This window comes from Melanotaenia boesemani, chromosome 19 (assembly GCF_017639745.1).
Source record: "Melanotaenia boesemani isolate fMelBoe1 chromosome 19, fMelBoe1.pri, whole genome shotgun sequence".
In the NCBI taxonomy this organism is placed as follows: Eukaryota; Metazoa; Chordata; class Actinopteri; order Atheriniformes; family Melanotaeniidae; genus Melanotaenia; species Melanotaenia boesemani.
The window spans coordinates 18905094-18926460 of NC_055700.1; the positions used below are offsets into that span (position 1 = coordinate 18905094).

The 21367-nt window shown below is 39.1% G+C and overlaps 2 protein-coding genes across 2 annotated transcripts; one reads left to right on the top strand and one right to left on the bottom strand.

Annotated features, from left to right (window-relative positions):
- The first annotated feature begins 758 nt into the window (after positions 1–758).
- Positions 759–10591, top strand: crkl (v-crk avian sarcoma virus CT10 oncogene homolog-like). Its single transcript, XM_041970107.1, has 3 exons — positions 759–1980; positions 2229–2697; positions 8356–10591. Exons 1-3 carry the CDS (start codon positions 1670–1672, stop codon positions 8488–8490), a joined length of 915 nt encoding a protein of 304 aa, XP_041826041.1. The 5' UTR covers positions 759–1669; the 3' UTR covers positions 8491–10591.
- Positions 10592–15966: 5375 nt separating this feature from the next.
- LOC121630239 (T-box-containing protein TBX6L-like) lies at positions 15967–19624 on the bottom strand. The gene is made up of 9 exons (XM_041970394.1): positions 19571–19624; positions 18982–19129; positions 18661–18763; positions 17928–18092; positions 17671–17817; positions 17430–17506; positions 17211–17284; positions 16885–17098; positions 15967–16685 (listed from the first exon to the last, which is right to left on the bottom strand). The coding sequence occupies exons 1-9, from the start codon at positions 19584–19586 to the stop codon at positions 16496–16498; spliced, it is 1134 nt and encodes a 377-aa protein (XP_041826328.1). The 5' UTR covers positions 19587–19624; the 3' UTR covers positions 15967–16495.
- Positions 19625–21367: the final 1743 nt, after the last annotated feature.

Sequence of the window (21367 nt, forward strand, 5' to 3'; positions counted from 1 at the left end):
AAGTTCCCGGTGAAAACAAATGAAACAACAATTTCTTTGTGTAGATGTCTGGGATTTTTCTCTAAATTTGAAATCTCCAGCCCACTTACACTTAGACCTAGCTTTCTGAAGAATATCTACTGAGTTCTAATGTGTTTTATTTTATATTGTGTATAGAGCTTTACTTTAATCAACATAAAGAAGGATAAGGCAGAAATGGGGGAGGGGGGGGAACAAAAATTTATATTGTGGCTTTATACACATGGAGATTCAGAGAACTAAAATAAAAAAATAAAATAAAAATCCTAATGAACCTAACTACTGAGGCAATTTAATACTGATTCGGATAAGTTTACGAGTTTACCATTTAAATTCTGGATTAGGCTATTATTTTGTCTGGGTTGTATAGGATATGATTCAATGACTCTAAGGTTTATTAATTTATTCTTAAAATTTCTTTTACTATGTGAAGATTTGGCTTTTTAAGTAATTGTAATGGAAACTACTTTCATTTAATAATTTTTCAAAAGTGTCGTGTCGCTGCTATAATTAAGTCTGAAACTTTTTTCTGATTTTCACATCGTTGGTTAATTATCGTGTGATGAATAAGTCATATCCTGTCTTACGTATCATGGAAACATGAGCGACACCAGTGTTTACGTGGGGGGTGGAGGCCTGTCAGCGTCCTCGTCACCCGCCCAATTTTCTTCCCCCCCTCCCATCTCTCTCTCTCTCTCTCTCTCTCAGCGTCAGTGACGTACAGTTAGGAAGCGGGACCTGCCCTCCCGTCGCCATTTTTCGGTCTCGTACTCGCACTTCTGCTGGCTTGGAGTGAGGGGTGGACTAACCGAATTAAGGGAACGTATTAAATATACAATCCTCAACTCGGGATCCCTCGTGAGCGGCTGGGAATGCACGTGAGCGCTTTAGCGTACGATTCCCGCTCCTGAGATGCACGCGCAGCAGACAAGTGGCGGCTGTGAAATCATTTTTTGTGTGAAGACGTGTTGCGGGCCGCCATTTTTTTACTGTGTTGCCTCAAAAGTCTGCTCCGACCAGAGAGAGGGGACTCGGAAACCTATTTCCATGACGTGTGCCTTACCGTAAAAACGACTGGATTTAAACTAATAGTTTTTGTTTCCTACCTGCGACCCCTGCTAAACTTATCTGTGCAGACATGGGGATTTATCAGATGAGATACTGAGGCAACCTTTTCCGTTCTAATAACTGACTGGAGTAGATAAATTATTTGAAAAAGAAGCCTGGTGTTTTCTCGGAAGGCGGAACAAAAAGGGGAAGCTTTATCGATCATTTGTTGATTCGGCCTCCGTCGATGTTTGGCGGTAGTAAGTTAGTCGTTTTCTCTCTTTTAGCTGTTCCAGGTTTTGCTCAGCCGTTGGCTGCTGAGCGAAGGAACAACATTATGCTACAAAGTTGGATCAAGTTAGTCGCTGTCTGTTCCTGAAAACGTCAGGTTGATTTTTTTCTTCTTTCTTTTTGTAAGCCAGGGTTCACCTAGCCTGCAGCGTTTGTGCAGCAATCACTCGAAATCTTACAGGGGGACGAATGCCCTGCCCTGCATCTTCCAAATCTTATAGTGTGCTGTGATAGGCCGGTTGGATCCCCACTTTTAATTTATTGTATACTCACTTTTTTGTTTTTTATATATTAAGTTATTTTCGTAGCAGAAATGTCAACTGCTCGGTTTGACTCCTCTGATCGATCCGCTTGGTATTTTGGACCCGTGTCACGACAAGAGGCACAGAATAGGTTACAAGGACAGAGACATGGCATGTTTCTTGTTCGAGACTCGTCAACCTGCCCCGGTGACTACGTGCTGTCAGTGTCTGAAAACTCCAAAGTTTCTCACTATATCATCAACTCTTTGCCCAGCAAGAGGTTTAAGATAGGCGATCAAGAATTTGAAAACCTCCCGGCCCTCCTGGAATTCTACAAAATCCACTACCTGGACACGACCACGCTAATAGAGCCTGCCCCCAGGTATGGAAACCAGCCAGTAACCTTCCAGTAAATATTAACTAAAATATTCTTTTATATACAATGGCGTTTATTATCTTTATGCACCTGTTTGACCCAGCAGCATGGATAAAATTTTGTTTTGAAGGATTAGGGCGTGTGATATATGGTTTGAAACTTGGTTTGAGTTAGTAGTTTTGGTGTTTTTTTATTTATTTCAGTCAACCAAAATGGGATGTAATACCTTTAAATTGTTACTGTGATATTTCAAGGTACCCAAGCACTATCAGTGGTCCCATCCAGCCTATGGTTGGTCCAGAGGATAACCTCGAGTATGTGCGGACACTATATGACTTCCCTGGCAGCGACGCAGAGGACCTTCCATTCAAGAAGGGGGAGATCCTCATCATCCTGGAGAAGCCGGAGGAACAGTGGTGGAGTGCCAAAAGCAAAGATGGACGGGTGGGGATGATTCCAGTGCCCTACGTGGAGAAATTAGTACGACCCTCGCCCCATCCTGGCCAGCATGGATCTCGCAACTCCAACAGCTATGGGATCCCCGAACCCTCCCACTCTCTCGTTCACGCCTACGCCCAGCCCCAAACACCTTCTCCACTGCCCCCTGGCACCCCTGGAGCTGTTATCGCCCCTCTACCCTCCACGCAGAATGGCCCTGTTATGGCAAAGGCCATCCAGAAACGAGTGCCCTGTGCTTATGACAAAACAGCTCTTGCTTTAGAGGTATTGTATTTTATTTATTTATTTTACTCTCTGTTAATATGTGTGCCTTACCTCTTTTCCTTCTTCTTCCCAATTACTTTTACAGGGATAACACTGACGTTAACTGTTAGTAAGGTGATGCGTTAATGCATAACATTGTCTTATGACTATTGCATCGATTCAGCCTTATTTGTGTACGATAATGTTTGGTAACAGTACAGGTATTCTCCAAGCCAAGTCAGAGCCAGAAACAAAACAGAGATTCAGGTTGAAGCTGTACTGACTCAAAGTAAAAATAACATCCAGCTGCATAATTTAACCAAACATAAGCTTGCCCACTCTAACCATAAACAAAAAAAAAAGATTTTTGTGTTTTCTCAAATGATCACAGCCTGACAGAGATCTCTCCTTGGCAAAGCTGTCATTTTTGCATGAGCAAAGTCAAACGGTCTCAAGCTGTAAACAGAGCTCCAGTTATTTTGTTTGTTTGACACATCCTAAATTTGGACACAGAAAAAAAGTAGTCCCAGCTAAAAGTGCAGGTGTAGAAATATTATCTTTGGCACTCACTCACTTGATATTTCTTTTTGTGTAAGAGAAGAGGGGTAAATACCAGTGCAACCTACTAAGTTACTTTAACGGTAGGTGTGAAAATAACTTAAGATAAGCTGCACCACTTCTCTGCTGCTTTTGTATTTTGTATACTTTGTTTTTGCAATCTGATCAGATCAACAGATTTATAGCCAAACAGTGGGAGCTCTTACTGCTTGTTGCCTGTTTTTGTCTCTAGAATACAGATGTGTATTGTTAGCTTTCTAGGTCAGGAGGTTTCCGACTCTTGTCTGTGTTTTGTTAATTAGCACTAAACTGAGCTGTCCAACTTCCTCTTGCTGCTCTGTGTTCTACCATCTCCATAAAGATGTAGTGGTGCTCAGTGCTAACTGAAAATGAGCGAACTGTATGTGTTACTTGACGGTTAAGACATGAATTCTCTTGCTCACCATGAGATGAACAGTCGTATCGAATTAGCAGTGTTGAATATCTTCAAAGTGTATTTGATTGGTTTGGTGGAGTTTTAAATGCACAGTGGCAGCTGTGACAAGAGATTGGGTGGAGGATCTGTGGAGAAGCCGCAATATCATGACTTGGTTTCCACCACTGTGTGGGTTGATTGATAGTTAGTTCTAGCTAGCTGTCTTACAACATGTCAGGGTCACTTTTCCTGGTAGCACTGTTGCTACTAAGTTGGCTGCTGCTTTAACTGCAGCATTGTTTCATTTCACACGTGTTGCACTTCTCAGAAAGGCACTCTTGACAAATTCTGCTTTGGCTGTGGCAACATGTTAAAACATGCAATCTTGTGTGCTTGGTGCATGCTTCAGATATAGTGGGGCTCCAGAATACTTAACAGATAGAGCTGTGGTATTTTTTTTTCTTTTTTTTTTTTTTTTTAATTCCTCCCCCCAGGGGTGAGATAAAAATGGCTTTGCTTCCATTTATTGACATCAGTGTTGGTCAGCAGTTGTGTGAAGTTATGTAGGCCACTAGTGATGAGTAGTAAGATACACTTTGTCCCTGTGACTCTTGCACAGAAATGAGTTTAAATTTTGCACACAGAACAAACCTGATAAGTATTCATGGTGAAGGTTAAGGCACTCTCCTTAGCAAGAACAGTCCTTGGCTTTCTACTGTTTACTCCTTGTCTTTTGAATTGATTTTTTAAGGAAAAAGGCTCATATTTCATTCAAAGCATGTGAGAATTTAAACTAAAATGTTACTTTAATATCACTCATCATACTGTTTCATCATAGTGAAAGGTACAGAGCTACAAGGATAAACTAGACTGCAAATAACTTGCTAAAAACCTTTTAGTGAATCAGTGTTAAATGCATCAAGTCCTTCAAGAGAACAATTATCTGTTTACTGCTATGCAGATGATATGCATTTGTAGAGCTTGCTTCACCCAAATGTCTAAACTCCACAGTTTGTTAAAGTGCTTAGACTCTTGGTAAATGGTGGATGGCAGTTTTCTTAAATAAAATCAAGACAAAACTAAAATTGCATCAGAAAAATGCATGTGATAAGGAGACACCTGGACCTCTTGGTTCTTTGGCAAAATCTACTGTTAGGAAACTTGGCATAAACTTTTCTGGTTTTACTTTGGATGCACATGTTTATGGCTCTGGTTTGTTTCTGTTTTTATTATCTGAGACATATTGCCAAACTAGGCTCCACTGTGTCACACCCTGAACTGGAAATAATAATTATGTTTTGTATTTTAAATAAATAAAGAAAAGTGCTTTTGCCAACATCTTTTCACACCCGATCGAAAACTTTGTGCAAGACTGAAGGTTCAGGTGCAGTTTATTTATTTATGTTTTTACCCTGTCTTCACACTTCTATCTGATTGGGCAGTTTGATTTCTCATTATCCAATCAGAGAGCAGACAGCTTCCTGTCTTTCTGCACTGTTGCAGGCTCTTTAATGAGAGTAGGTACATTTTAAAGATGGGTGATGTTGCAGCCACAGTGGTTTATTAAATGGCACTGGATGCGACGACTACTGTGACAAAATGAATGTGATGAAGTGAAATTAATGTCATTCAGTCTGAGTCTGGAGCTGCAAAGTGAAAGTGATAAACTGATATTGTTCAGTCCGAGACTCGAGCAGCAGGTGCTTCAGACTCTTTTCTGTAAACTGACACTTTTGCATCCACCTGGTTATTATTGTGGGTCACCTCACTCTCCAGCTAGCCTCTCTGTGCCGCAGTTACTAGGCTACATCAACAGCATTTGGGTTCTGGGGTAGCTGCTTCTGCATTAGGAGGCTCACCATGGTTCTCCAAAAACCACATTCTGTATGAATGTGCTGTATGACTCACTAGATGAGTCTTTGTTTGTTGTTCCTACCAGTCCTGCTTCACACATTCTGTAAGCTTTGCTCTGTGTTTCAAGTGTGATCTGTTTTTATTTAGTGCATTTTAGACTTTGGACTTGCTTTGTGTTATGCTGGTTTATTTTAGCTAGTGTCATCTTTTAAAAGTAGTGCTGACTGTGTAATACCTGTAGTCCTATTAAAACATAGATAGGTGATTTATTTAAACTTTAGTTAGACTCATTCGTGTTGTCCAGGTTGCAAATCTCCACAAATAGCCGTGTACGTGTTGATGTCTCTGGTGTTGATGCCGTTTTGGCTTGTGTTATAAGACAATATAATTATTGACAAATGGTCTTCAGCTCTATCCTGGGCCTATACTCTGTTGCATACGGGCAACATTGGGTACCACACCTCTTCTCACAACCTTTATTTAATCCACAAGGACTAGTACTTTGATGCTCTGGGATTTTTTTCTAAGGAGCTAAAATCATTGAGATTTTGGTTTGTTTGATTCTGCTGGGTGTCAGAGTATACTGACTGAATCTACAGTACAGTGACAGAAGTGAAAGGAGGAACTCTAATGGAGATGCATTCACTCAAAGTGTTGCACCTTATTTCGGGGTTGTTTTGGTAGGTTTTTGTAATTTAAGCTGTATTTTGACAGTAGGTGCTTTTTCTAGAAAATTGGGTCTTCTGGATTTTTTTTTCTTAATTTTTTTCTTTTTTGAAATGCACATTATTTCCCCTACCATTATTTTAGGGTGGGCATCCTGCCCTCCCAAGAAGGCCAAGTTCATTTTGTTTAAATGTGTGACCCATCTAGATTGAGGTTTGGGTTTTGACTCGGTCATTCCAACACATTAAAACATTTACCCTTAAACCACTTTGCTGAGAGATGAGGTGTTGGGTGTGTAACAGTGTTTTTCTTGATTTCTTCTATATGTATTTTGTCCATGACCTGTTTGAAGAGCTAATTGGGCTTTATGGTGTCACTTTCTTGCCTCATGATAGTGCGATTGCACGTTTTCATTTTACCAACTTGGTCTATTTTGTGTAGATCAGTTACAACACAAACCATGTAATTAGACACAACAAAACCAGAAAAAAGGGAGCTGAATGCTTTTGCAAGCCACTGTGTAAACCATATTAAATGTAGCTCATCTCTAGGATCATCTTATTGGGGTGAAATATCTCCCCTGTGCTCTGAGCATGCAAAAGGTCCTACAGTTAAATATGACTGTTGTATCTGTAGGAAGAATTGTACTTGAGTGGTTGGACATGAATAAAAACAGTGTTTTCTTTGCAGATATTCTCACAAGAAATTGGGGTACACTGTTCTCCATAGAGACTTATGATCAGTAATGACCTTCTAATAATGGCTTTTACATCACGAACACCATGAACTCCACCACAGCAGACACATGGGCTCTTTTTAACAGAAGCAAATATAAACCCGAAGGGTTTTCTGAAGGCGTCTGTGCTGCATTGCAGTGCAGGTACACTCACTGCTCCTCTGGGATACGTTTCTCACTTGTCTCCACTTTACTGAGAGAGTGCTAAAAAATACGTTTTGAGGAAAAACATTTCCTGGTGTGCAGTCTGTTCTTAATTACTTTTTGCTTAAATGTTTAATAGAATAATAATAAAATTAATGGCTTTTTAAAAATGTTAGATTTCATTAGTTTGCTCAGTAATACTCCTTTTACAAGAACAATCCACTAAAACAAGATAAATAATTCTCATCCCCTGCTCAGTAGCCTTTAGAGTAGTCATTACTCTTAAGTCTGCAGTACATTCAGAATCAGTCCAGTACTACCACAACCTCCCAGAGGACGAACCTGTAACTACGGCCTTAAGCAGGGTGGTCTTACTGCTGTATCCTAACGACTGTGCTGGACTACAGCTGATAATAAAACACAACTCTGCCGTCAGTTTCAAAGCCACCATGTGTGCCCATTCTTTCATTCTCAGTGAACTTAATCAAATGTTATAAACTAAATCTTGAATTTGAGTTGATAAGATCAATCTTACTATTCTTAAAGGGAGATGCTACCTTTGGCTCAGAATAGGTGATGGCTTCTAGCATATAACCCTGTCGTGACTATTTTGGGGCCTCTGGGGTTCAAGAAACAGAAGCTATGAGTCATTACTTATTCATTTCAGAGATGGTGCACAACAACGTAAATTAGGTTGTGTCCTCAATATTTCAGCCTTTGAATTTTTTTTAATGTTTGTTGAGCGGTGTGAGATGTGACTCTTTTTATGCACCTGTACGCTTTTTGTCTTCACATTAGATTTGATGTTCTTTAATACTTGGTGTTTATTCAGATTATCATTGACTTGCTGTGCTCGGTTTAAAATGAATTTCAGGACACATACCCTGACATATTAGGATATAGAAGTGAACCAAACGTTACAGTCAAAGATCTAAATGATTTTTTCCAACATTGCTTTCATTCCAGAGTTGTATGAGGGATTGTTTGATAGTATCGGTCGGTGTTGTCCTTGAACCCTTTATTCAAGTTAACGCTATGAATGATGCACCCTCACATTGTAGTTTTAATCCTGGTGTGAATGGAAGAGACTTTCCTTTCTAATCCTGCTAAAAAACATATGGCTTTAACAGATTTGGGTCACATGGGTCTGACCCCCCTTCTCCTCTTTTTATTTATTTATATTTTTATGTGTGGATAAATATCTGTGGATGTTTAATCCCACTCATGTTTTGTTAAATATCATAAAGTCACAGTATGGAATATTTGAGCTTCTCTCAAACCAATCCTCTTGTCTTTCTTTCCTCAGGTTGGTGATATTGTCAAAGTTACACGGATGAACATCAGTGGCCAGTGGGAGGGGGAGGTGAACGGACGGAGGGGTCTATTCCCCTTCACCCATGTAAAAATCATAGACCCCCAGAATCCAGACGAGAACGAGTGACCCAGGAGTTGGAAATGGAGCCTCGCACCAGAATCGACGTGTTATCTAAACCTGCTGGCCATCGCCACCTCTCCCGCCAGTGTCACGGTTATGCGCTTGCCTGCTTGGGAGGGAGGGGGCCTGTACCATGAAAGCGACCCCTCTAATGTTGCCAGCCTTTGCAGGGCTTTCTGACTGTTTACAGTTGTGGACGTCAAACTTCAGACTAAAATCCCAATCCCTGCTTCACCCCATTTCCCTTTTCCATGTCATAGTTGCAAGCTGGGCAGTGTTTTTTTTTTTTTTTTTTTTTTTGGGGCATTAGTGTCCTTTTCATTTCCTGATCACTGGGCATCAGTGTGAGTGTGTATGTGTGGTTTTATCTGCTCATGCGTGTGCCTGTTAAATGGATATTTACCACATTTCATCACAATGTGTTTTTTTTTCCTCAATATTTCTTATCTTTCTTGTCTTGGGGACTTTTGAAAGTGTCTGTTTTGTTGTTGTGAGGATATTAAATGGGGAAACGCAACATCCCTTATGGACTTGGGAAAGCACTGAAGCAACGAGGAACTAACCAGCCAGTCAAATGTTATTTCTCCAAACAATCAAGTCACTATCGTACCTTAACTATAAGCAAGCACATACAGACTCATTGGATATGATTTATTTGTCTTGATGGATTTTTATTTTTACGGATGAGTGTGTATGTATGTGATGCTTTTTATGTGTCACAAAGAAACAGAGCATCTAATTTGAATTATGCCATAGTAGATCACATCCCATCCATCCTCCACCCGGCTGGCTGATGAGACGTATTTATCTTACTTTAATAAGACATGACAGCCATATGTGATTTCCTTCTTTTATTATTTGTGCCAGATGATCAAAGAAAGTTTTTTTTTTGGGGGGGGGTCATTTTGTGACATGTCGAAAGGGTAACCGTTCGCCTGGTACCTCTTCACCTTAATTCTATTTTAAACTCAGACATTGCTTAGATATTAGCTGGTTTTTAGTGCTAACAGCATCAAGCACTAAGAGATGTTTCAAGTTTGTATAGGAGTGCCAAGCTATTAATACGTTTAAAATGTCAAATAATGAGAGCAGTAATGCTGGCCAGCACTTTCCAAAAGCATCTGACTACAAGGCAAAGTGAAAGTGCAGTGTGGGCATGAGGACTGAGGTGAAAGACTGCGGTTGTCTGAATGAGATCCCGTCAATGCCTTCTTGGAGTAAGATGTATCTTACTTTTAGCACATGCAATTCTATCTTTGACCTTTGTTTTCTAATGTGGTACATATGTCCATGTAGGATAACCTTTTCAACCTGCTTTATTCCCTTTTAAATATTTGATCTGTGCACATTTTCTTTAATGCAAACAGGCTCAGATTAGGTCAAAAGAATGTTATTTTGCAGTTCTGCTGATCAGAAGGGACTGGATTGAACAGCTGTTCAAAGAATGCAGATTTCTGCTGTAAATCTAACAACCCCCCTCCCCCCGAACATCTCTTTTAGTGCTTACATTTCAAATCGTTGCCCAGCCATTCTCTCAGCAGTACTGTGCAGCTTTTATTTGTATCCCCTTTTTTATTTTTGGTCAGTACGTAGTTGGCTTTTAAATAAAGCGTATTGAATATTTGAATATTAAACAGAAAAGTGACATTTTACAAAAGGGAAAAAAATGCCTGCTGGTTGCCTTTGTGCATGACCTCTTGGCCAGGAGATGGTTTCTTTACCTGGCCATATGCTGCTTATTGTCATTTATCGTCTCATGAAATAAAAGGCTATTTTAATTTTCTCTGCTCTGTGCCAACGGCTCAGAATTGGTTTTCATTATCAGGCTTAATGAAATCCACTAATTAAGCAATACATCCTGATTATTTCCTTACCTGAGGTGAACTTACTTTTTGTCTTGCTTCTGAGTTATTTTTTAATGGCATTAACAGTATTACTGTTCTCATATTCTAAGAAAGCCTGTCTTTTACTCAAGAATTGAAAATTGTGCCTTTTTTATTTTCTTATACCATTTACATGTGTTAATATTTCCCATGGTTAACACCTGTGCTGGTATTGACCCTTTATGTACAGAACAAGTAAATAAAATTTACGTCTACTTCTTTAATTGGCTTTGTAGTGTGTGTGTGTGTGTGTGAACTTGTTTGTGGCTGCTTGGCGTCACTGGTCACGTTTCTGGAGCGCAGGACAGTTGTTCTAATTTTTGACAGCTCCAGTTTTGATTCAGTTTGTGCCCAGGAGAAAGGAAGCAATTAATGAATTTTAATGAAGTGCTAAGAAAAGAGCATCAGCTGACCTGCAGATGGGGAACAGAAAACTTTTCAAGGGCGATGTTTTGGAAGGCCATGTTCTGTGTTCAGCACCTTTCAAACAAATGTGGTCTACAGCGGGGTGGGGGGCAGTCATGTTTATTGTTCTACCTGCAGCCATTCCGTCCTTTACACTTTTATAATGTATACAAATCAGCACGATAACTGTCATATTAGATGAGGTGTGGGGGGTATTTTTTATTTATATTTTTGCAAGTGCAGTTTGTTACAGACAGACATGCCCACCCACATCTCGTTTTAGCAGATAGAAAAAAAGGACCTACAAAATTCACGCAAGGCAAAGTGCCATCTTAAAATCTAAAAAGGTCTAAAATACAGTAATGGTTTTTTTACAAAGAGTATGAAGCCAGAATGTGGTGCGTTTTCTCTCAACAGTTTAATGGATTTCTGCATTTCAGCTTTAAAAGAGGATGAAACAGAGGGATGCAACATTTCTTACTCTGTCCTTTCTGCTAAGAGGGTGTGCTTGAAGGTAATGTTTTCAAGGCAGCATATGTTGTGCTGGAATCTCAAAAGTGTTCTGCATTAATGTTCCCATCCCAGATTGAACTTTGCAAAGGGCCAGATACAACCCTGCATCATCAAACAGCCTGACTTTGGGACTTTGATAACTGTTGATGCTCTCTACTGATCGGGAGCACACAGTGCCCATTTACTCCAGAAAAGATCTGGAATACTGATTTGTCTAAATGACAGTCTACATTTTTACTTTTTTTTGCACCAGTGAGCCTTGCTGGTGATTTAAAGTATGATCTGCTTCTTGTAAAAAAAAAATATTCTGAATGTACAATCAAAGAATTTGTACCATTGGCATGACCTGCTCGTTACTTGCTATGAGCACACTGAGAAACCTGGATCCTCTTCATGCAACAGAAACTAGGATACCACTGCACAAAGACCTTATCCTGGTCTATGAACACAGATGTTCAGAAACTTGAAAACTGTATCAGTTATATATATATATATATATATATATATATATATATATATATATATATATATATGTATATTGAGATATAAATAGCCTGATGATTGCAGTGCCATATAAACACCATTTCCCAACACCAGTATGAGAGCAAATGTGACTATAAGTACAATGATTACGTAGTACATGCACCACAAGTGTACAAATACAAATGTGCTATTTTCTTTTATCTTTCAAAAGAAGAAAAAAAATGGATGAGTTATAAAAGGCATTAGGTCTACATCATAACTATGTTTATGATGCTGTAAACTGTTAACTCATGGAAATGTTCTAACAAAAGTGTGTGAGGCATATCTCCCTCAGGTTCTCTGTATTTCATAATTATTCAAGAAGTGTATATTCAGTTCTGTCCCCTGTCCTTTATCCCCGGACATCCCAGGTTAAACAGTCATTAAGCCAATCAATGTATTTCTTTGGACTGCATGCGACTGCAGCTTTAGTGCAGATGATATGGTGAATCCTTAGTCTGACCTCTCCTCAGGGCACAGTGAGTGTGTTATTGTGTGTGTACCTTAATAGATGTGTGGCATGATCGATAAGGCCTTTCTACAGTCCATTACCACCACTGCCCTCAAGCCAGCTTTGATGGCAGCTAGCTGTTTGGGCTCGTGGTAAAAGCACTGCAAATCTTTAGTGTTAGCTTACAAGAGCAGTGTAATTTATTAGCTGTACTAACATCAAGAAATATCTTAAAATGCAAACAAATCCCATTTAATCACTGATTATTCAGGTATTACATGCAAATTTGTTCATGTTGACATAAAGAAAAGACAGAACTGATGCCTAAATGTAATGAGAATATTGACTCAAAGTCTGTTTCAAAGACAGGAATGGGTTAATGTTGCTGTTAAGTGAAAAATAAACGTACATCTTGTTTTCAGTCATTCTGTTGTAGTTTTTCTGCTGTGCTTGGGATCACTGTCCCACTTACATGACCAGATATTAGTCAAGCTTTAACTGTCAGACAAATGGTCTCATATTTGACTCTAGAAAACTTTATTATACAGAGGAGTCCATGGTTGACTCGATGTTTCCAAGGTGGCCACAAACTATAAGCCCAAAATCATCACCCCTCTACCCCCGTGTCTGACAGTTGATTGGAGTTGTTAAAGTTGTCATATTGTGTTTGGTTTCCACCAAACGTGGCCGTGTACATCTTGACCAAACATTTCCAATTTGACCTTGTCTGTTCAAAAGACTTTTTTTTTTTAAGTATTGTTGTTTCTACAGTTGTGACCTTGCCAACCAAAGCTGTGCTGCCATGTTGTGAGAGAGAAGATGCTTCTTCTGGTCAGTAGTGTCAGGGTCACTTTGACACTTGAGTATTGTTCTTTGGTTTTGGTTGTTGCTGAATTACATGCGAATGCTGGACCTGATAGGGGGAACAAGGGATAGGAGAGAGTGAAGACAGGAACAAAGGACACAAAAATACAAAAGATAGAAAGCAACAACAAACAACAAAAACTTTACAATCAAAACCTGAACAGAAAAACCAAACAACCAGCTGCTACTCCTTTAAAGAAACTTAACAGAAAACATTGTATGGTCACTGAAAGAAAACAAAGCAGAGAATCATTGGGAGCACCTATAAGAACAAATGTAGAAATACATGAACAATAACAACAACCACAGCATTTCATAAGTTAACTTTAAAACTTAGCTTGCTTGCATATTTCCTTTTGGGAATTCAGTATTTCTGAATATTTCTAACTGTGGGATGGTTAACTCCTAACTTACTAGCCATTGTTTAAACACCTGAATGCGGCAGACCATCAAACTGCCAAAGCTTCTGCTTTTGAAGAGGGGCTCATCAAGAAACGAGGTCTCCACGCAAGTTAAACTGCAAAACAAAAGCAAATCTATCAGGGATAAACATATATTTGTTTGGTTAACTAGGTATAAGAAACATACACACAAACTGTAATGTTCAAATTAGATACCAGTTAATCGTGATGTTTATTATTATGACAAGACATGATCCCTCTGTGTTAGTTTGGAGGCTTCAGTGTCAAGAAACTCGTAACTGTGATGGAAGACACGAATTCCAGCTGTAAATCAGCTGTAACCCTCTCAGTAGTACGCCATCTACACACCTCACTCTAAGAACTGCAATTAGCTGAATGTGCTAAAAGCCTTAACTAAAGCTTGATTCAGTCCAAGCCTGCCCATGTTGCAATTATAACCCAAACACACAAACAGATCCCATTGCTCTTCTCTAATTGATTTTATAGCAACAGGTCGAGCTGTGTGAGTGACCCAAGCTACCTCAGGGAGACCTGAAGGTTTTAATTGCCCTTTCTGTGATCAGATTTAAAACCAATTTGAATCTGATATTAATGAAATGTCCTTCTCAAACTGTACCTGCAATATAACAAACTTTATATGCCTCTCTGTAAGCATTTTCCCCAGTTAAAAAATGCATAAAAACATGTCAGTGTACTTGGTCTAGAAATTTCCTTTGCAGCTCTGCTCCCTGAAGCTTTCTAAGTGTCCCAGATATGGCTTCCCCATCTTTCTCCCTCTCGTAAAACATTTACAGTGCAGACGTTCCTGCCTTCTGCTGGGGAAACAAGCCAGACCGTGATGGTAATTCCACACTAGCTGTCTGTCATGGCTTTATCAGGTCAGACATGCTGCTGTAGGACAGCCTTGCTTTGCTGCATCGTTTCTCACGCCTCTGTAGGCTGCTGTTGTATCCTGCTAGTTATCAGAAGATATCAATTCGGTTTATGGAGACATAAATTTTTCAGTGTGACAGGTAAACACTACTTTTCCAAAACAGCACTGTCATTAACTAACAAGGAAGGTTGTTTCTTGGACATATTTTTTCATATGGTACAGAAAATGTGCTGGGCATTTTAATAATGTTAATTTTTTTTAGCTGTTTAGCCAATTAAGGGGTCTCCTGTACAAACTGAAATTTGTTTAACTGTAAACATAAACTTTAAAAAAAAAATTGTTACCAGATCTGGATTTTGCAGTTCAGCAGACTGCCACAGCTTCTGCTTTTATAGAAGGGAAATAGAAATTTCCAAACTTTGCATCAATAGCTTCCTCAGCTGAATTATACATCGACCATTTCAATGAATGAAAACAAGTATGAAACAAACTGCAATAACATCTGGTGCCTATTTTAACATTCTGCTCCTTATTTGATCCCTTAACTCCTGATGATACCTCTATCTGGTTGACTAATCCTTTATTCAACTCTTTAGGGATCCAATACCTAAAAAGTAAAAACAAAATATCCTATAATGCATCTACAATTTTACGTTTTATATACATGCTAGCATGGAAACATTTACTGAACATCAGGGGTGTGCTCAAAAGCTTTCTGGTGCAAAACACTTTTTTTTTTTCGAATTATGCCATTTCTTAAAGCCCTTTTTAAAGTTATAAATAGATCCTGGTAAAAAAAAAAAAAAAAGAAAAGAAATGGTTTAACAAAGCATCTTAGCCCTTAAGATAGTTTCCAAGTTGGAAACTTTTCACTGTCAGGGAGGAGAGCTCTTAAGAATCTTAAGAGCTACTGGAGAGAAGAAAATGTCTTACATAGAACTACAGGGAATTAATGAATTGCTCCACATTAGATCATGCAGGGAAAACATTTTTACGCACCCTATATACACTAGAGATGTGCCAACATCCACACAGTGGTTATTTATTAGCTAAAAGTAACCTGCTTGCTTGTTCACTAGTTACTTAGCATCCCAGTATGTGTATAAGCTACTGTGAAAGTAAATTTCTTAGATATTATGTTGACAGCTTTTGAAATATGACTTCCACTTTGTATGTATGTTCATTGCACTCATTTTGTGATATAAACCAATTCATTCATTACTTCCTTTTAAAAGATGAGTTAACTAAAACATCTCAATAAAATGCATGTCACATTCTTCCTTTGCAGTTCTTCGAAATCTCTAAACTTGGAGGTATCCAAACATTTCTAAGATTAGATACAGCTCAACTTTGTTAGCACGGCCATTTGGTACAAAGCATCATCATATGAATCCCTGCAGAAACGCAGGTTGTTTTCTTTTATTATTTCACATTCAGATACATTCAGCAAATGATTTTACATGAAACAGATGAGCTGTAAATCCCCAATTCTTCCAAAAAAAAAAAAAACACCTGAAAATCAAACAGGTTTAGCAGTTTGTATCAATCTGCCTTTATTATTGTATTTATTTCAACAAAATCAAAACAAAAAATTACATCTTTTAAAACAGACTCCAATACATCACACCATTTCTGATATACAATAAAGGTTATGAAGATTTTTATGTGTAATTAATGCTGTTTTGCCTTGTTTTATATATTGTGTGTCATTTAAGCAGTTTCAGTGTGTAGAAGTAGTTAAGCAATATTTTGAACATTTTGGGCATCCTTGTGCCTTGCTATGATATTTATTCTCATATTTAATTCCCGGCTGACATTTAGAACAGTGTTCGCTCAGTCTGGTACAGACGACTGCAATATATGTGGGAATATCCAACAAATATAATATAACTTTTCTGTGCATCAAAATTGGCTCATTTTAAAGCTTCTTCAAAATGTATAGCAACGTCTTGGAAATATTTGACACTTGATTGTCAGTTGCGGACTTGTTTATAATAAACAACATGTTTTACCCTCCTTCAATCTGTTATTATTCACAGCCTTCCTACATGATGTCACCAATGTATGAGATCAAAGTTCACCAACAGGAGTAGCAGAAGAGCGGATGCTGGCTCCAATCTGCTGCATTGCTCTGGTGGTGGTGACTGTGGTGGTAGCCCTGTTGCTGCTGTTCAGTAGTGGAGGCTGGGTGAGGAGGAGGTCGGAGTAGGGTCTGTGCTGGATCTAAATCGCTTGATGGGAATGGGAGTTTACCATATTCCAAAGACCTGGAGGAAAATCAGAATCAGAACAAGTATGCAATGCAACATCATAAGGATGTATTGTTTAAAAGTCAAACATTCCCTGAGTTTTTTTTTTTTTATTATTTTTAATTTTGTTTCCAAATGTGAGGTACATTAAAATATTTCTTGATGACTTTTCAGTCTCATTAGATGTTAACTTATCCTGCATATTTGATATTCAGACCTGTAAGGTTGGTATGCTGTGGATGCGGGCACCATCTGCTCTTCACAGCTGTAGTCATATTCCTGCAGCTCCAGGGGCTCAGAGTGCACACTCTCTGATGAGTCTTGCTCCAGAGCCCAGGAAGAAAGGTGACCCCCATTCAGTGACTGCAGAGTGAAGGCCTTATTCGTCTCCGTCTCCACCGACTGAGAGGTGCAGGGCATCCTCTGCAGGCCTGATTTGGAAATACAAGAGTTTTAGACATAAGCTGACTACTTTGCTATCTCCTCTGCTAATGTAGTAAGATTTAATGGAGACAAACTGAATGAATTTTAAAAAATGACTACCTGGAGAACTTTTGCAGAGATCTTTCCTGTCCTCTGGAAGCCTTTTTGTAGGTGGGCTTTTACTTGAGCGACACCTGAAGAAAATGCATTTAAACATTTGTTTTAAATTTCACTCTCATTTAGATTTAGTGTATCATCAGCATTTAAATAGTCCTGAAACAGAAGAAAATCAACAGAGTCTTGGCACTATGTCATAGGTGCGTCAGCTAAACAGAATACCTTTTACTGTGAAAATGGGTACCTCCCTCCCTGAAGCCTTTAGCGAATGGGTTGTGATCAATCTTTAATTTGGTAATCTGAACAAAGCAGAAAAAACATTACAAAACATTAGTGTTTTGTTTTAAGCAAAAGAACAAAACAGGTGCACGTGAACAAAGCAGAATGATGTTAGATGGGCTGCTAAATAAAAAAGAAGAGTGTTAAATGGAAAATTTGAGAACTGTTTTTTACAGTTTTGCACCTTTGGGTTCTGGTAAGCAGTAACAGCAGTGAAGACTGTCTCTGGGAACGAGAAGGTCTGAACTGAGCCCCAGCAGACGGTGTATGGGCTGTCTGCCTGGATCACATGAAACCGGGGGTAGTAGCGATGCATGGAGTGAAGGATGATCTGAATTTTTTTTTTTTCAAGGAAAGAAGCAAACAAGGTCAAACAGAATGGATATGACATTGTATGATTTAATATATATATATATATTTTTCATGAAAGTGGTGCCTTACATGGCCGTGCTGATCCAAGGTGTTGTTGGTTAGCTTCATCTTAAGGAAAGACAAAGACTGCTTCATCCAGTGTCCTCCTACAGCAGGAGAATCAGGATGCAGGTATGTTCGGCACGGGGGCTGGGGCTCTGCCTTCCCTGCGATCTCCCACTGATCCTTCTTCCACTACAGAGAATTGGGGGTAGGAACAGAGGCAGCGTTACCAAGTGTGAGACCTCAGGATATGTGTGATTAGTAAGAGTTCTCCATGAATACCCAGGTGCATTGCAGATACAATACAAGAAAGTATGTGTGTGACTGTGTGGTGTATGTTTATTGCAGGACAGTTTGACCTGCTGTGTAACAAAATACAATGTTGTGGCTACTTGAGCTGAAGGAACGATCATAAAAAGTCAAAATCCTCTCCACAAAAATCCTTAAAACTTCCCTACAGTGCTTTGATTTGAACTATGTCATTTACAATGGTGTGTGCTAAAAGCAATACATGTGACCAAATGATAGGAGGTGTCTAATGTATGGATGGCTGACTGCTCCTCTTTCACTGATTGTGAATGAGGAAGCATGCTAATTGATTGGGCTTCCAGCCGTGAGTGCACAAACAGGAAGCAATGAAAGGCTTTGATATGCAGGAGTGGATGGCTTCAGCCTGGGCAGAGCAGTGTCTGGCTGCAGATAGCTTCCTTTCACAAACTGCAGTCTGAGCACGCTCAGGATGTGTTGCATATGATCATACCTTGTATTTAAAGCCATCTACAGGAACCATGTCCACCATGATGACATAATTGGCAAAAGGTTGTAACCCTGACAGACTGATGCTGCAGTGTGGAAACATTCTCCTAAAACAAATGCACAAAATCAGAAGTCATTATTAGTAATAAAAATAATCTTACCAATATTATCAGTTTCCGTAGCCCTGGAAACACAATCATGTACTCTAACATATGCTTAAATCTCAGCCCTGACACTTTAGTTTGGAATATTTATCATTATGTTTTTAAATAGCAGAGCAACATCCAAAAGTGGTGGAAAAGCTTTTAATTTTTCATTAGGTTACCTTCCATGCTTTGTTATGATCATTTCTGTTCCGATCCTGTGGAAAGACTTCCAGAGTTCAGCGTTCTCCAGGGTCATCCTGATGCAGCCCTGCTGGTATGAGTGAGCTGCTGACTGGGACAAAGGCAGGCTTGGATTCAATCTGGAGTCTGGGGAGAAATTAAGAACAAATACAGAACAATTATAACTAAAACATTACATGGGGAAAATAAAGATATAAACAGTTTTCCAGCTTTGTTTGAAAAGGTGGCTTACCACAGTCGCAGTCAGCTAAAGTATGAGAAGTATGTGCTCTCACAGAACTGGTATGATCATCTTTGTGAACAGTTTGTTCCACTTAAAACATTTTATACAAATGCTTAAAAGTCAGGATATATTCACTCATCTTGATAGTTCTCTTTAAATCATTAAAACATGATGCACAATTGCAGTTTATAATGCAATGGAAAAAATGTTGTCTACTGCATGAGAATGTACAACATCTAAATACTTTACAGCCTTTGTGATCTTGCATATTCTAACCTGCATAACCAAATCATATTCACACTGCATGCTTAAACTACAGGTATATCTAAGAAGATGCAGCTTACCTGAGATGTTGGGCATGTTGTTGTGTCCAGCTGTTATCTCTACCAACCACCCTTCATGGGTACTGTTGCTCTTAAATGTTTGAACTGGAGAACATATGCTCTGTCCTGGAGTCTTGAACTTGATTGGTCATTACAAAGAGGGTGTGGTCTAAAAGCCACCCCTAAGGGGTGTAGTTAGAAAGGATTGAGAAGGCAGGTGAGAATCTTACCTGAGGACTTTTTTTTTCTTTTTTTCTTTTTTTTAACTGTCACTATATTATAAAATTGTAAATGTTGACATCCCCTCATTCAAATTTCAAGACTATTTTCCATGAGATGTTTAGTATGCTGCAATGAAAGGTGTATTTTATTTTAATTCTGAGGCTTTTTGGAGAAAAAATATATTAGAGCCAATGTTTAGACACTAAAACACCCCCAGTCTGCAGACATTTAATGCATAAAGTATTCCCCAATTTCCTCTTGCAGTCCAAGAAGCAGCACAACGATAAGAATTTCAAAGTGTTTGGTGGGACCAGCAGGCCCCTTCTCCGCAGATTTGAATGTGTATTGAAAACAAGATGAGAGACTTCAATTAACTGGAGTTTAGGTCTGGCCTTGACAATGGTTGACAACGTTCCTAATCCAGCCAAATGGCCCCAGTTCTTGCAACCCCCCACACCTAAATCATGCTATCTTTCAAGTATCCTGGGAGGACAGCGGCCCTTCCAACGGAGCCAGCAGTTAACAGCCGGCTCATAAGAAAGTGTGATGGGAGGAAGGGTCAAGCAGGAGAACTGGCAATGTTTAAAGTTTACAACTCATCTATTTTATCTCTGCAAGGCTGAAGGAATGTTTTACTGTTTTATGCAAGAATGAATTATGTATAAGGAGACATCAAAGAAATAAAAAGCTAAGTTTTGGTTGTGGTTTTAGCCAACATGCAGCAGAAATGACCATGTTACATATTTGTTTGTGCCATCTCTCTTTTCACTGTTTCCTGTAAGTTTTTCACATATATAGAAGCTGTCTAAGTTGCACTTGAGAGGAAAATCAAAGCACAGTGTAGTTAAAAGTATAGACCCAGAGATGTTTTTTTTAAAGATAAGACATAGTGTTCTGTACTGTCAAATCCTCCATACGAATACAGCATTCCCTTAATTTCAGAACATTTTTTGAAGGTGCAAGCGAGTGGCTTGCTGCCTCTAGAAGAGCATTCTACTCTACTAAAGACTTGTTGAAACATTTCTCCTCTGCTTAAATCAACCTCAGGCTTGAAGATGGAATTTGCTCTGTTTCTGCCTGTGGCATGTGTCACCCCTGCAACTATGCAACAACATCTGCCTCTACTGCTCATTTTCCACCAGGAAGGGGAGAAGTTCATTACCAGTTTGAATGAATTACTGTCATTGATTTTGCTTGAGAGTTTAAGCACTATGAGATACCATTAAGCTGCGGGATACTATTAGTGGCAATTCTTCTGCACAACATTTGTTTTGCTTGCTCTAATGCATCAGCTTAGCTGCAGTAAAAATATCTTACAGGAAGTGTTGTGGTTTCAGCACACAAGTCTTAAAGCTGCAGCTGGCAGATACAGTGCATGGTGGTAGCTCACCGATGTGGCTGTGCATTTAGCTTACCACCTGGATACAGCTAAACTTTAAGTGTGTTATGCAAATTATAAGGTGCTCCAGTGAAAGATATTTGATTTCCAGGGAAAAGACTTAGTATGTTTGCATGAGTGGGAGGGTTAAACTCGGAAATGGTCCAGTACTCTGCGACTATGCCACAGGAATCTGATAACGGATCTGATTTGAAATG